Below are 13944 nucleotides of genomic sequence, written 5' to 3'. Positions count from 1 at the left end.
TCATGTCACCAAGCACACAAAGTGACGGTGAAGCAGTGATAGAAACATTAAGCCAGACTGATAGATCAGTACAAACCTGTTGCCAGACAGCGGTGTGACTTGTACTCAAGACCAACTTATTTTACGCATGAATAGGCTAATATATTCGCGATATTCCCAGTAAACATCGGTCGTCTTTAAGCAGTTGTTTTCTCTAACAACCACTAGAGGGCGCTGCATCTGAGTATAAGTATTTGCTACTGACAGCAGCAGAAGTGTCGTCCAAAACAAACATGGAAGAGAATCTGATAGTTTTCATCCTAAACTTTAAATCTTTTCTTATACAGATCAAAAGATCAGTAGTCTTGTTTTTATTTATTTACTTGTTAGATACGCTAGGCTTGGCGGATTTGTTCTGAAACGTCAGACTTTTCTCCTAAAAGTACGACTTATACTCCAGAGCGACTTATACTCCAGAAACTACGGTAAACATCTTCCTTCTTAGATGTTCTTTACTTTCATTTCTCCAAAAATTCCCCACATCCCAGATTATCATGATAACTGTATGCACAAAAGATGAGGCATAAATGTATTGTTCCTGCTGAAAGGCGTGGTGACAAAAGGTTTTAGGAAGCCTCATTTCCACAGTGCCTCAGGGAACGTGATATTCATGCCGTGGGAAAACGCTGAACAACTCCTCCAACACTGGTCCACCTGAGGACAGACCCACCAGGAACATGCTGAGTGCAGGCGGTTCCTTTTTATGTGCAGGCCAGGTGAAATATAAGTGACGTTGGATGCAACAAAAGCACTGCAGCTCGTTTTATACTTGAAGCGTTCAAGTAGGGCAGAGGTGTCACCCTCAAATACACAGCGGGCTCAAAAAAACAACAAGTCTGTGTTTATTGAGAACTAGTGAATGACCTAGTACCATCAATTCAACTTCAAATGAACAAAGCCTGAGAAACATGCAACCACATGAATCATAAAAAGAATTCCTCAAAATCAGGTGATTTAAAATTGTATCCAGAGATTTCTAGTGCCATTTCAAATGAAAACTTTTCTCACTACAGCAGGCAAAGAAAAAATGAAAGAAAGATGAAGTTTCTGTGGCTGCGAGGAAAAATACAAAAATGAAGTTGAAAACTGGTGTCAGTCAGCTTTTGGATTATCAATCATGAAGGAGAAATCAATAATTATGGTTTGTGCCCAACTGGAATTCTATGACACTGATAGGTCCAATCTGAATTCTTCCCTTCTCCCTTCATTTATCACTCCAAACGGAGAGTTATGAATAAATCTTCTTCTTTTCCTTTCGGCTTTTCCCTTCAGGGGTCGCCACAGCGAATCAGTTTCCTCCATCTAAGCCTGTCTTCAGCATCCTCCACTCTAACACCAGCCACCTTCATGTCTTCATTCACTGCATCCATAAACCTCCTCTTTGGTCTTCCTCTAGACCTCTTTCCTGCAGCTCTAGACTCAGCATCCTTCTACCAATATATTCACTGTCTCTCCTCTGAACATGTCCAAACCATCTCAGTCTGGCCTCTCTGACTTTATCTCCAAAACCTCTAACATGTGCTGTCCCTCTGATGTATTATGATGTATTAGAGTTATGAATAAATAGTGTCTCATATTTCAGATGTCACTTTTCTTTGATAAAGTCATCAATAATCGCCACTCTGCTAGCTTTAGCGCGGAGCTTCCAGTTCTTGAATATACTGTATATAACAACATTGGTTTTCTAAATTTAAAAAGATCATGCTACAACAACCCCGCCTTCGCCCATCAGCAGCCAGGTTAAGCTCCGGCACCCCCCCGACCCCGAAAGGGAGAAAGCGGTCAGGAAGATGGATGGATGGATGGATGAACTTCTGTGGTTTATAACACACCCACGTGAAGAAAAGAGCTTCTCAGCCTGACACCATTTAGCCTCGCGACGGAGGATTTTGAATCCCTCCATTTGGAGGGTCGGTTTTAAAAAATACATTTCCTGGACACACACAAACTCCTCTTCAAGTGGAGAGGTAGGGAGAAGGGGAGAATTCAGAATTCAGTCTTTCCTTTATTGGAATAGAACTGTGAAAGAAAAAGCTTGGATCTGTGAGATTTGACCGCTTTGACATTTCACACCAAGCCTCTTCCAACTGTGAGTACATGTCCTAGTACTGGCTAGAGACAGTCCAGCGTGAAGACCATATGCTACAAGCACGTTATAGAACCCGCATTCAGCATGGTCTGGGAGTTGAAAGTAACGCTGAAAGCGTCCGTCATTCAGATGCAGCTCACCGGTGGAGCTCACCGTACTGGGGGAATCTCTGAATGATCTCTGGAGCCAGACATGGAGACAGGATTACTGATGTTTTTCTGGAGCTCCTCGAAATAAAAAATCTGATCTCTCAACATAATTAGTGTCTTCCATGCATCTCATCTGCAGTAAGTATGCAGAAAAGAATCGATGCTTCAATGTAGTGATGAGGCTGACAAGTATGGACAGTAGTGTGTGTGTGTGTGTTGTGGGGGGGGGGCTGATTTATGAACACGTTTTTGGACAGGCGTCCAGCAGCAAATCCACTGTGTTTTTTGACTCATGAACACAATAATTCATTGAAGTTTAGCTACACTACAAGTGCTTGAACGGTTTATCAAAAGTGTCCTTCCAGCTTATAAAAGGCTGAGTTCAGCAAGATTTTTGCATCTTTCCGTAACTATATTCATCCATGGCATGTGGAGGAAATTATGAACACAGCAGAGCTTCACAAACGTGTGGAAAGTGTTACAGGGGTTTCTCTGTAACGAGTTGGTTGTGTAACACAGACAAATGTCATGAATCTGAGTCCTAAAGTAGCAAACAAACCCCTTGAACTTTCACCCAATCCCTCTGGAGGGCATGCTTGCAGCAGATAGCATAATAGCCAGATTGCAGCAGTTAGATGAACAATTTAGTAATAAATGTTTACTGGTATGTTTTCTTTTTTTTTTTCATTTCTCAAGAATAATTATGGGCTGACAAGTACTGTCAAGTGTGACAACATCTGCCTAGGAGACTGAACTTTTTTTTTGCTTCTAGTTAACTAAAATCTATGTTTTCATCTTAAGAATCTTGTGGTGGTGTCTTTCACCACAAGCTTGATCCAGGTGAGGTTGTAGATCTTTTTACACCTTGAATATGTTTGGTTTGGTCTCACACAAGGCAGGAAAAAGAAGCTCAAACAACGGTAAATGGTGTATACCAGTATAGCGCTTTTTTACCTTTCTACCTTTGTTGAAGCTCTTTACAGTCACAGTCCCATTCACACACTGAAGCCATAACCACCAGAGGCAATGTGGGGTTCTGTGTCTTGCCCAAGGACACTTCAACAGACGGGCAGCCAAGAAGAGAATCAAACCTGTGATCTTTCGATCAGAGGTCAACCACCCTTCCTGTGCGCCATGGGCGGGCTTGGTCCAGAAGTAGGCGAGGGCAGCTACCTCCATGACCCTTTCCGGTTTTGGACAGGTATCGAGTCCAAAATAAGTTCTGACAAAGACGGAAAAAAAAGACGGCCTGTCCCAAATCCTCTGACCATCATGCATTTTTGAGCATCTCCTCACTACATCACATTTACTGAAAATACCTTTTCTGACTTTTTAGTAGAGCTGGTGTTTATTAGAATTTCCAGAAACGATACAATTCGATTCACACGACCCTGAATCGATTTGATTCTGATTTTTTTTTATTCTTCAATTCAATTCAAGTTTGAGTTTACACATTTATAAACATTTGCTTAGAAATACATTAATAATCTACTATATAATTTGAATATATTTATATTAATCTGATCCAGTTCACATACAGTAAATGTATCAGTGAAATAATGAGATTGTTAATATCATCCAGAGTTACATGGATTCTCTAAAGGAGAAGTTCTAACTAAAATGTTCAGATCATTAACATTGGAAACATTGTTCTGATTCTCCTGGAGGACGTTTCAGTATGTATGTTTAGGTCGACAGAGTGTTAGCATTAGCCGTTCTATGGGAAATCCCATTAAATGTTAGCATCAAGCTAGCGGACTTTAGCTTTATGTGCTAAATCGATTTATATTTTTATGAATCGACTATAGCTCTATTACACGTAAATCAATTCAAATCGATTAATCGATTTTATTAACTCAGCCCTAGTTTGTAGTGTCTCTTGCTCTTACTTAGCCAGCATGAGTGTGTGGGCCCGGTGGGCCCCTCATGTTTTTTGATGGGCTACTTGTGATTGGGTGATAACAATACAAACTGAGGGTCCCCATGTGTGTTCTGTAACACAAGCACCCAATATGATGGATCCTCTGGATTGTCTACATTCATTTACACTGAAATAAATTATGCCAGAGTTTATTAGCAAATGATCAGAGACACTTAAGCTGAGCTAGGTTTCTCTGCTTGGTCCAAACCAGGGAAAGCCCTCAAAGATTCAATGTCAAGACAACCCTATCACTGCTTGGTGTGATCAGGCCAATCTGAGCTCAGTTCAACCTTTGTAAAATATTGGCACTTAGAAGAGAAAGTTGAATTAATCATTAAAAATGTGTACATGCAATTCAGAGTTTTGTACACGTGTTTGATGTTTTAGTTTAGCATCACTGAGCTGGAAATCTGGACCGTCTTTCTGCAAACAAACAGATCTAAACTTATAATAATCCAAATGTCTTTGTTGTTCTGAAAACAGCCTCTGTGGGGCATTTCAATAGTTTAAAGTTTAATTTTCATACATATAAGTCTGCTGTCTTTAGTCCTTCCTCCAAACAAGGCAGTAGATCAGTATTCAACATTTCCAAAAGTTCACAAGGACCTTCTATGTAAATGAAAATATCCCTAAAATGCTAAAGATGAAGTGACTGTTTTGACACTATTGTCCACCATTATTGCACGCTACAACTGCAGCCTAACTAAGTATTGCAAAAGCAAAGAATGAGTTGAACCAAAAGCCTGCACTTTACAAAGTGAAAGGAAACAAATGTTGTATCCTGAGGCGCCCATGTTTTACTGACCATCTTCTCAAGTTCACAGCTTCATAAGCTGTGATCTATCAATGATCAAGACAGGTGTGGAGGCATCCGGCTACAGTCTCTGGAGTTTCTGGAGCCACATGGGACTACAGATTACAGATTAAATGGAACTAAAGAATTTGACTTCATCTCCTCAAGGCTCTTGGGCTGATAGAATCTGAATCTTGAAACTTACTGCTCTCAAGTTTGCTCATCTGACACCTCACTTGACTTTTGAGGACATATAGGTGAGAGTGGGAGGCAGGTGTGAAAGGAGAATAGGATTTAGCTGTTATAACATCCATCAACGAGGTGCTAGATGAGGCTGTGGAGGTGTGACGAGTGTGATGTATCTCCAGGGAGGGTTGGAACTGTTTGCAGCTGGGTGCAAAAGAGGGAGTCGGTAAACTCTCGTCTGAACTGAAGAACTTAGCTCACTGGCTCTCTCTTCCTTTGTCGTTAAAGGAGGGGTCGATCGCATTCCTAAACACCCCATCTTTGTTATACCTCTGAAGCTAACATTTTTTCTTGATTTCTTTTATGCTATTTCAGAGCTCTCTCTAAAGGATCTTTCTCTGAAGGAAGTGTATTCGAATGTCTAAGCTTCTCCTCACAGTTCTTTTGGTGACAGCGTTTGTCTTTTTCCTATCACTTCTACCAGGGCAGCAAACAGACATAATAATGATAATAACAATAAGCTTTATTTATAAAGCACTTAAATTGCCCATTCAGACCCAAAGTGCTGTACAAAAAGGGGATAAAAACATATAAAGAATCAAATAAAATAATTAGATTAGAAGTGTACAATAAAATGCTTATAAGAGTACATTCTCAAAACAAAAACACATCACCAAAAATAAAAACACATAAAAAAGAGAAAATGGAGTGTAGAGGGATAAAAGAGAGGCGACCTCTTCACTGAGTATTAAAAGCCAAATTAAAAAAGTGAGTTTTAAGAGAAGACTTAAAAACAGACAATGATGAGGACTCTCTTACATGAATTGGAAGATCGTTCCAGAGTTTGGGAGCGGCTGCTGCAAAGGCACGGTCCCCTCTAAGTTTGAATTTTGATTTTGGAATTGTCAAAAGCAGCTGATCAGCTGATCTTAGAGGACGGGGCGGGACATAAGGCTGCAGCAGCTCAGAGAGGTAAACAGGTGCCGAGCTATGTAAGGATTTAAAAACAAATAAAAGGATCTTAAAATGAATTCTAAAATGAACAGGTAACCAGTGCCGTGAAGCTAAAAGTACTGCTGACAGCAAGAGGGGAATGACTGAAGTCTCCTGTCATTATGGATGCTGGTTTTCCAGCTCAGTAACTTTTGAACTTAAGAAGTCACATGAAGTGTTAGGAACAGCTGATGGCTCTGAGCCAGAATGAGAAATGAAACCCTTGTTGGGCAGTGAGGACCAGCACAGATCTGTTTGCATTGTGTGAATACGTTAGTGCTGCCACAAAAGATTAAGCTAATAGTCGACAAATCACATTTTTTTTTCTGATTAGTTGAAAAAAAGCCTAAATTAGACAAAACAGCTAGCATGCAGCTGTAATATTAGCTAAACTCCATATTACTCTAAAAAACTGAAAAAAATCCACAGACGTTTTTTGACTACATTTTCAAGAATTAAACAATTTTATTTGAATTGGTCAAAAGTGTGGCAATGAACAACATACATCACATTTAAAGCCCCATTTATAGAGGCCAACAGACAAAAAAAGTTAATTCAGGGTTTGGGTACCTTTAAGCACTGCACAGAGCCTTGCTATGAGTGAAGTATTGTTTGTGCCGCCCTCCCTGCAGTACCGAGCGTTTCTACCTGGACCTGATCTTCTGGTTCTGACCCTGCTTCACGTCTGATGCCTGCCTTGACCCTCACCTAGACTCTGACACCTCTAGTCTCTTCATGGATGATCCCATGCTTGTGATTGACTTCTGCTGGTCTGACTCTGATTTAGCTTTGGGTTTTTTAGCTGCTGCCCGAGGAAACATCTGCCTCTCCGTTTGTGACAGTTTCATTTCATTTGTCTGGGAAAACTGTAGAAGTCATCCACACCAGAGTAACTTGTGAGGGAAAATGTAAAACAAACTGAACCAATTTGATTTCAAACCACAAGCCTAAAGAGCATTTCAATTTTCTCTTTAAAATAAATTACTTACATGTGTCTTATTTCGACTTTAAACCAAAATATATTTAAAAAGTAGTAATTCAAGCTTAACAATGGTAGAACTTCATTTAATAAAGTAATAAAATCTAACAGTAAAAAATGACAGAAAAGCATTTTTTTCTTCAAAAAAATCTGCCTTCATTAATTCAGTTGGTGAAGGGAAGACAATGTGGATAAGAGGAGATATATTCAATGTATATGAAATGAAAGAAACAAATTACATTTGTTTTATTCAGGAACCTTTTTTCTCTTCAGAATATCCTTGACTAAGGACAGAAAACTCTTCTCCTCCCCTTGACCCTCTTCATTTTCTTCTTCCATTGACCACCCCTCTTTTTAATTTACACACACAAAAAGAACATTCACTTCAGAGCCAAACAGCCAAAGGGGTTACTGAGAAGGGAAACAGAACAATGTGTTTTTGTAGAGTATTGGTGTCAGGACCACTGGCCCGGATAGGAAGGCTTGCTAAAGGTTTCCGTCTGCAGCACCATGGGCTGCAGGCCACAATATACAGCAATAGACAGTCTGGCAGTTCCTCATTGGCCAACATCACTCAAGGACACCAAATTTCTAGAGATTCAGTTTTAATGATGATTGAAACTGCGTAGTTAGGATGAAAGGGATTCCAACAGAGAGCACATTAGGAACACCACGACTCTCAGTTTAAAAACTGGACCGGATGCTACACTACTGAGTCAGATCGTAGAGAAAGTGAATTGTTGCATCCCCACAACATCCAAGCATGTTTCTGTTGTCGAACAGCTGTAAAAAGAACGTATTATTTACTCCTTAGGGATGCTCTTTATTACTCTTTAGGGACAAATAAAGTACAAACAGACCTTCATCCTCCAAGTCAGATCCTTACTGTGCTTGACAGAGAAGTTGCAGGGAAAATGCTTTGTTTTGCAAATGTAAAGTTGGACATTTTGGTCTGATCCAAACATTTTAACAGGCATTTGCTCAAGAGCATTTTCTGAAGCCTGCTGTGTTTTAATGGAAGGCACTTCTAAATATGACATACTCAAAAGAGTAAAAAAAAATCTGAATCAAATCGATTCAGACTCTTGTTAACTGAATTGAATCATTTCTGGAAATTATTATCGACACTCAGCCCTAAAAATTAAGAAGTCTCAGTTAATTTAAGTACTGCCATCTAGGAACTGTGTGTTTATCCCAATAAAACATATCATCAAAATTAAACATCTTCAATCAACCAATAATTTCTAAAGTTTTTTGTTTTTTTATAAAAGTTACTTTCCTAGAATCTTTCTTCAAATGTGTTGTGAGTGCAGCTAACAGCAGGTCAAGCCACAGTTTGTAAAATGTTTACCTAATAAAAGACTAAATGTTTCTGAAATGCCTGCTTCGGTGTTGACAGCATCATGAGAAGAAGCTGCTAACACACTCCTCACCCCACACCTACCCCAACATTCACACACCCTCCTCCACCCCCGCCTGGGCAGATAGCGGCAAATACTGACCCCACGCACACTCAGCACACAATCACCCAGTAACAGACAGCGCATTAACCTGAGAGGTTGGGAGGTAAAGGCATCTCGAGCCCAGACTGACCGGGGATCTTCACATATTTGAGTGGTTGCTGACACCGATATCCACCGCCGGTGTCACACACAACTTAGTGGTAACCATATCTGCTTGCAGGGCCCCAACTTACGACTTCCATCTACCCTCTGCTGACAGCTGACCATGGGGAGTGATGAATGGAGAGGTCATGTCGCTGGTGAACACACGAAGCAACTGATATGTATGTTCTGACGTGAACACCTGGACAGGGTTTAAGTGCTTTTATGATTATACAGCTGCTGAGACATTAAACTACATTAAATGGAATGACATCCACATATCTCAGGTTTCCACAATATCTGTACGTTAATTCATACATTTGCCTCCAATTAAGCTACATTTTTGATTCATAAATGCAAACACTGCATGCTTCAAGTTCAATTCATCAGTTCTAGAATAAAAAAAAATCTTGTGAAATTTGTAAAACATTAGGCATTAAATAGTAGTGCTGCCACAAACGATTATTTTCACAAATACATTTTTTTTATTAGTCAACTAATTGGGTCATGCACAAACTGAATGTAAAGCACACATCTTAACCAAAAAAACTAGATAGCATCACCTGTGATAATGTTAGTGTGAATGCTGTAAGCTGAATTTGGCCACTGTAGATGCTGAAATTGATAACTAAAATCGCTGAAGCTAAAACCCAGCTAAAGTATTAATTAAATGCCAAAAAAGCTTAAAAAGCTGAAAAAACCTAAGTTAGCCAAAATAGCTAGCATGTAGCTGAAATATTAGCTAAACTCCAAAATAGCCTGAAAAAACCTTAATAAATGCCAAAATAGTCCAAAAAGCTAACAGAATGCCATTATTGCTTTCAATCTGACTACAGTCTGACTCCATATAATATAAAGTAACAACTCATCGACTATTAAGTTAAATTAGACTGTTTTTAATAGTCGATTAGTCGACTCATCGTGGTAGCCCAATTAAAAAGTTTGTAAGAACCTTAAATTGTTGTTGAAAATGATTCTGTACTTAAAATACAAAGAGAAAGATGAAGTGGTTGGAGGGATAAGGGCTTAAAGGACCATTGTAACAGCTGGCTCAGCAAATGTGAGAACTGAACTTGTGACGTCCTCACCAGAACCCCTCCCTACATCATGAAACTGCCCAGTTGAAGATTTATTGCTGTTGCATGAGTTTCACAGAGCTCTGACTGCCAGCAGCAATCCAGTATTCCCAGGTTGGTCCTCAAAGGAACAAGCGGGAGCAAGTTTTGGTTGGCTCGCTGTTCTTTTTGGATTAAGCCTGGATGTTGTTACATGCCACTTTTAAATCAGCACTGCATGAAGATCATTCCCATCCACCCACACAACACCCCTTCACTTTTCATAAAGCCACACAGACAGCTGACGATAACTCATCAAACCCAGACACTGCTCTTGTGCTGTGCGTAAAAGTCATGCGCACTCAGAACTTTGGCTTCACCTAAAACCCGCCGTGGTTCCCTCAGAGCAGCATTGCTTTCTCAAAGACAGTGCCAAATAAACGTGGTTTACTTCAGAGTACCACGATTTCCTGCAAATATCACACTAATGTATAACTGTAATGTTTTTTTTAATCAAATATAACCCAACGCTGAGACCGTCTTCAGAATTACGCAAAGAAAAGCCAGAGTTCCGCTTAGAAACACGTCGTTCTGTAAACTCTGTCAGACACGGTGGATCCAGTTTTCACACAACAGACATCAAAGCATCACGTTGGACATTATGCTGGACAATAAAGCCAATATCGACTTACCGGCCACGCGAACTGGAAGGGGATGAGGATTTTCCCAGCGTCATTGTTCCGGTTCAGTCCTGATTTCTGGTCACTCTTGAAGTGAAAAATATTCCCACCAAAAACCTCCGTAATCTCTGAACCGTACGTGCACGGCCCAGTGGTCGTGACCTCCGTCTGGTATTCCTTTAAGCACACTCTGAAGTAGGTGTCGCACTCGTCCTCGCCGCAGACGCCGCGCGCCGCAATGCGCGTGGAGTCGCAGCAGTCCCCGCTCAGGAGCTGACCCCGCGGGTTGTCCAGCGACAGCAGCTGGAGCTCAAAGTAACCCGTGCACTGAGACACCTGCGGGCACACACGGAGACATGGCTCACAGCTGGACGAATGACATGCAGACAGTGACAGGAAAACAACAACATTCAAGTGCGCACTCCTAAACACAATGCTCGTTCATCAGCGGAGAAAAGCGCGGTTCCACTTTTCACGCTCTGGATATCAAGACCAGAACTCCTCCGAGTTCTGTCCACATTACAGTCAGCAGGTCTCCGTCTGATTCACCAGCGGCTCTGCAACATCACTGCGGAAAAGTGAAGACACTTCCAAATGTCCTGCTGTGCCCCCGCGCAAGTGTTGCTCAACTTTAGAGCTTTAATTCGGGTCACTTTTTAGAGACTAAGTTGCATGGAAAAAGAGCGCACAGTGCGCGTGCATGCAAATAAAAAATCTCCCCTGGAAAATGACACATTTTGAAAGCTCCAGTGACTGGTTCTGAGGAGCGGCTGGTCTCTGCAGTCCACAGGAGCGCTCGTAACAAACACCACCTGCTTCATCGTGAAGTTCTCACCTCGGCCCACACTGTGAACAGAAAACACGCCACCGAGAAGCGCTGCACTTTCACGGGATGATTCCACATGTCTCCGGCTGCTCGGTGTTGGCTTTCATGAGGGAAAAGCGTCCGTCCAAATCAGTCCCGCAGAGGCAGAGAGGCGCGCCTGCTCCCGGGATGCGCGCCGCAGCTGTTTGGTCCACACACGGTCAGTCACGAGCGCACAGTCCGCTCCGCGCCGCCGCTCCAGGCTCTGAGCAGCAGTGAGGAGGAGAGGCGGTGCGGCGCTGCTGTCAGACCCAGAAGCGGGCGTGGGACGTGACCGACAGCCCGTTAGCCAATAACAGGCCAGCAGTCAGCGCGGACCTCACGTCTCACAGCCAATCCAAGACAGGGGCGGGATCCGGAGCAAACGCAGGGCTGCTCTCCGCTCGTTTTCACGCAAGAGCGTGTCTGCAGTCATCACCGCATCCTCGTTTTTCATCACAACTTTCAGAGTCTGAGGAGAATACATTTTTATAAACCCTCCTCCGGTTTTATCCTCTGAACTCTGCTCCTGCATGGGAGCAGGAGGAGGTGCGAAGAACCTCCTGTTTGTCGGAGCTGCGCTCCTCCTCCTCTTTCATTTTGGGGGTGACATCTTAAAGCCCCCCACATGGTTTCCAGCTGCTCGGTCATTCCTCCACATGGACCTTGCTCCTCCATCCTCATCATGGACTCTCCGCGTCAGTGTTTCACATGAAAACAAACCACCGCCCATCAGTGGCGCCAGCAGGTGTCGGCCAGGAGTGGCCACGACACCTGGCCACCCAGTGGCCACTATAAACGGTGCTTGTATCTGTTATACATTCTATCCCTAAACCGTCAGAAGGTGCTGGATAATTCCCCAGGAGGGGAGAGGAGACGAGGAGCACGCCAGCACTGTCCGCCACGCGCACACAGCACACACACATAGGCGCACTCAGGTGCAAGCGCGAGCACACAGCGAGCCTCCACGGAGAACGGACTCATCAGCGGACTCAGAAGCATCTCGAAAATATCCTAATATTCGCGGGGATAATATCATCCAGATCAGATGTTTATTATGGATAAAACCGGTAAATTCTGGATAGATTTCCTCTCGCACTTCACTGATTTTGAAGGAAGCGCGCAAATGGTTTAAAGGCGCAGAGAGACAGACTGACAGTCCCCTGGAAAACTGCACTTTCTGTTGTTCGGGATTTAAAAAAAACTCCTAATGTTGGGCAATACCCCAAATTTATTTAATAAGTGTTTACAAAGCATGATCAGATGTGATTTGATCAGTATGGTTCAGGGGGTGCATGGGGTTTCTCCCATCGATCCACAACCCCCGAACATTGTTGTCGTTACTCCTTTATAGAAGCATGTTTTTTCATTATTATTACTTTATTTTTATTTAGCCATGTCTTTTGCTTCTATTCAAGCCGTACCTGAATAGACAACATGTGTTTACGCTGCGTGCGCATGCAGGCAGGTAGGTTATTGAGCTGAGCTCACTGTGTGAGCCTGTGTTTGGGGGGGGGCTTTATCTCCAAAACCTCTAACATGTGCTGTCCCTCTGATGTATTCATTCCTGATCCTATCCATCCTGGTCACTCCCAAAGAGAACCTCAGCATCTTCATCTCTGCTACCTCCAGCTCTGCTTCCTGTCTTTTCTTCAGTCCCACTGTTTCTAGTCCAAACAACATGGCTGGTCTCACCACAGTCTTGTACACCTTTCCTTTCATTTGTGCTGAAACTCTTCTGTCACACATCACACCTGACACTTTTCTCCACCCATTCCAACCTGCTTGCACTCTCCTCTTCACTTCTTTTCCACACTCTCCATTACTCTGTACTGTTGACCCTAAATACTTAAACTCCTCCACCTTCTTTATCTCTTCTCCCTGTAACCTCACTCTTCCACTCTGGTTCCTCTCATTCACACACATGTACTCTGTCTTACTGCGGCTAACCTTCATTCCTCTCCTTTCCAGGGCAAACCTCCACCTCTCTAACTCCACCTCCACCTGTTCTCTGCTCTCACTACAAATCACAATATCATCTGCAAACATCATAGTCCATGGTGATTCCTGTCTAATTGGAAAATAAACAACATTTTTGTGCAACTCAAAATCTTGACTATACTTGTATTCGTCTATTAGTACGAATGAAATATGAACATATAGACACAATACATCAAAGTATGTCAATAGGTTACGTTCTTTTTACAGGCTGCTTAACTAGGTTAAGTAGAATGACTTTTTTAGAAAATATAGCTCAATGTTTTGGTGTGCCACCCCAAGATTTAAAGTGGCCCCCCAGCAGCCACTTCTGGGGAAAATTTCTGGAGGCGCCACTGGGCCCATCATCCCATTCAGACAGAAACTTCTGACCTCCAGACACACGAGTTTCTGCCCCTCAACACTGACCGGTCAGAAGGAGAAGCGGGGTTAGCGCCCTCTACCAGCCATTCCCAACTGGCAGATTGGCGGGAATGTTTCAGGCTTATATGTAAGTAAAATATCAGTGAATGATTCATGATGCATTTTAAAAAATTCCAACAAATCCAGAGTAAAAATGCTAAAACACTTTAAATTTCTTTTTGACTGTTAGTAATTCAAAAGTGTGTGTGTGT

At 42.3% G+C, this 13944-nt stretch overlaps 1 protein-coding gene across 2 annotated transcripts in view; it reads right to left on the bottom strand.

Annotated features, from left to right (window-relative positions):
* The window catches only part of LOC112146988 (protein jagged-2), a 79530-nt gene extending 67962 nt beyond the window's left edge, over nt 1-11568 (bottom strand). For both annotated transcript variants that reach the window (XM_024273100.2, XM_024273108.2), the window contains exons 1-2: nt 11324-11568; nt 10501-10824 (exon numbers count right to left, since the gene is read on the bottom strand). In XM_024273100.2, the coding sequence (XP_024128868.1) occupies nt 10501-10824; nt 11324-11392 (393 nt within the window). In that variant the 5' untranslated portion in view covers nt 11393-11568. The remainder of the gene's footprint in view (nt 1-10500; nt 10825-11323) is intronic.
* Between the last annotated feature and the right edge of the window lie 2376 nt (nt 11569-13944).

Source organism: Oryzias melastigma, linkage group LG22, assembly GCF_002922805.2.
Source record: "Oryzias melastigma strain HK-1 linkage group LG22, ASM292280v2, whole genome shotgun sequence".
Lineage (NCBI taxonomy): Eukaryota > Metazoa > Chordata > Actinopteri > Beloniformes > Adrianichthyidae > Oryzias > Oryzias melastigma.
The sequence above is the reverse complement of the archived record's forward strand: the minus strand, read 5'-3'. Positions and strand labels throughout refer to the sequence as shown.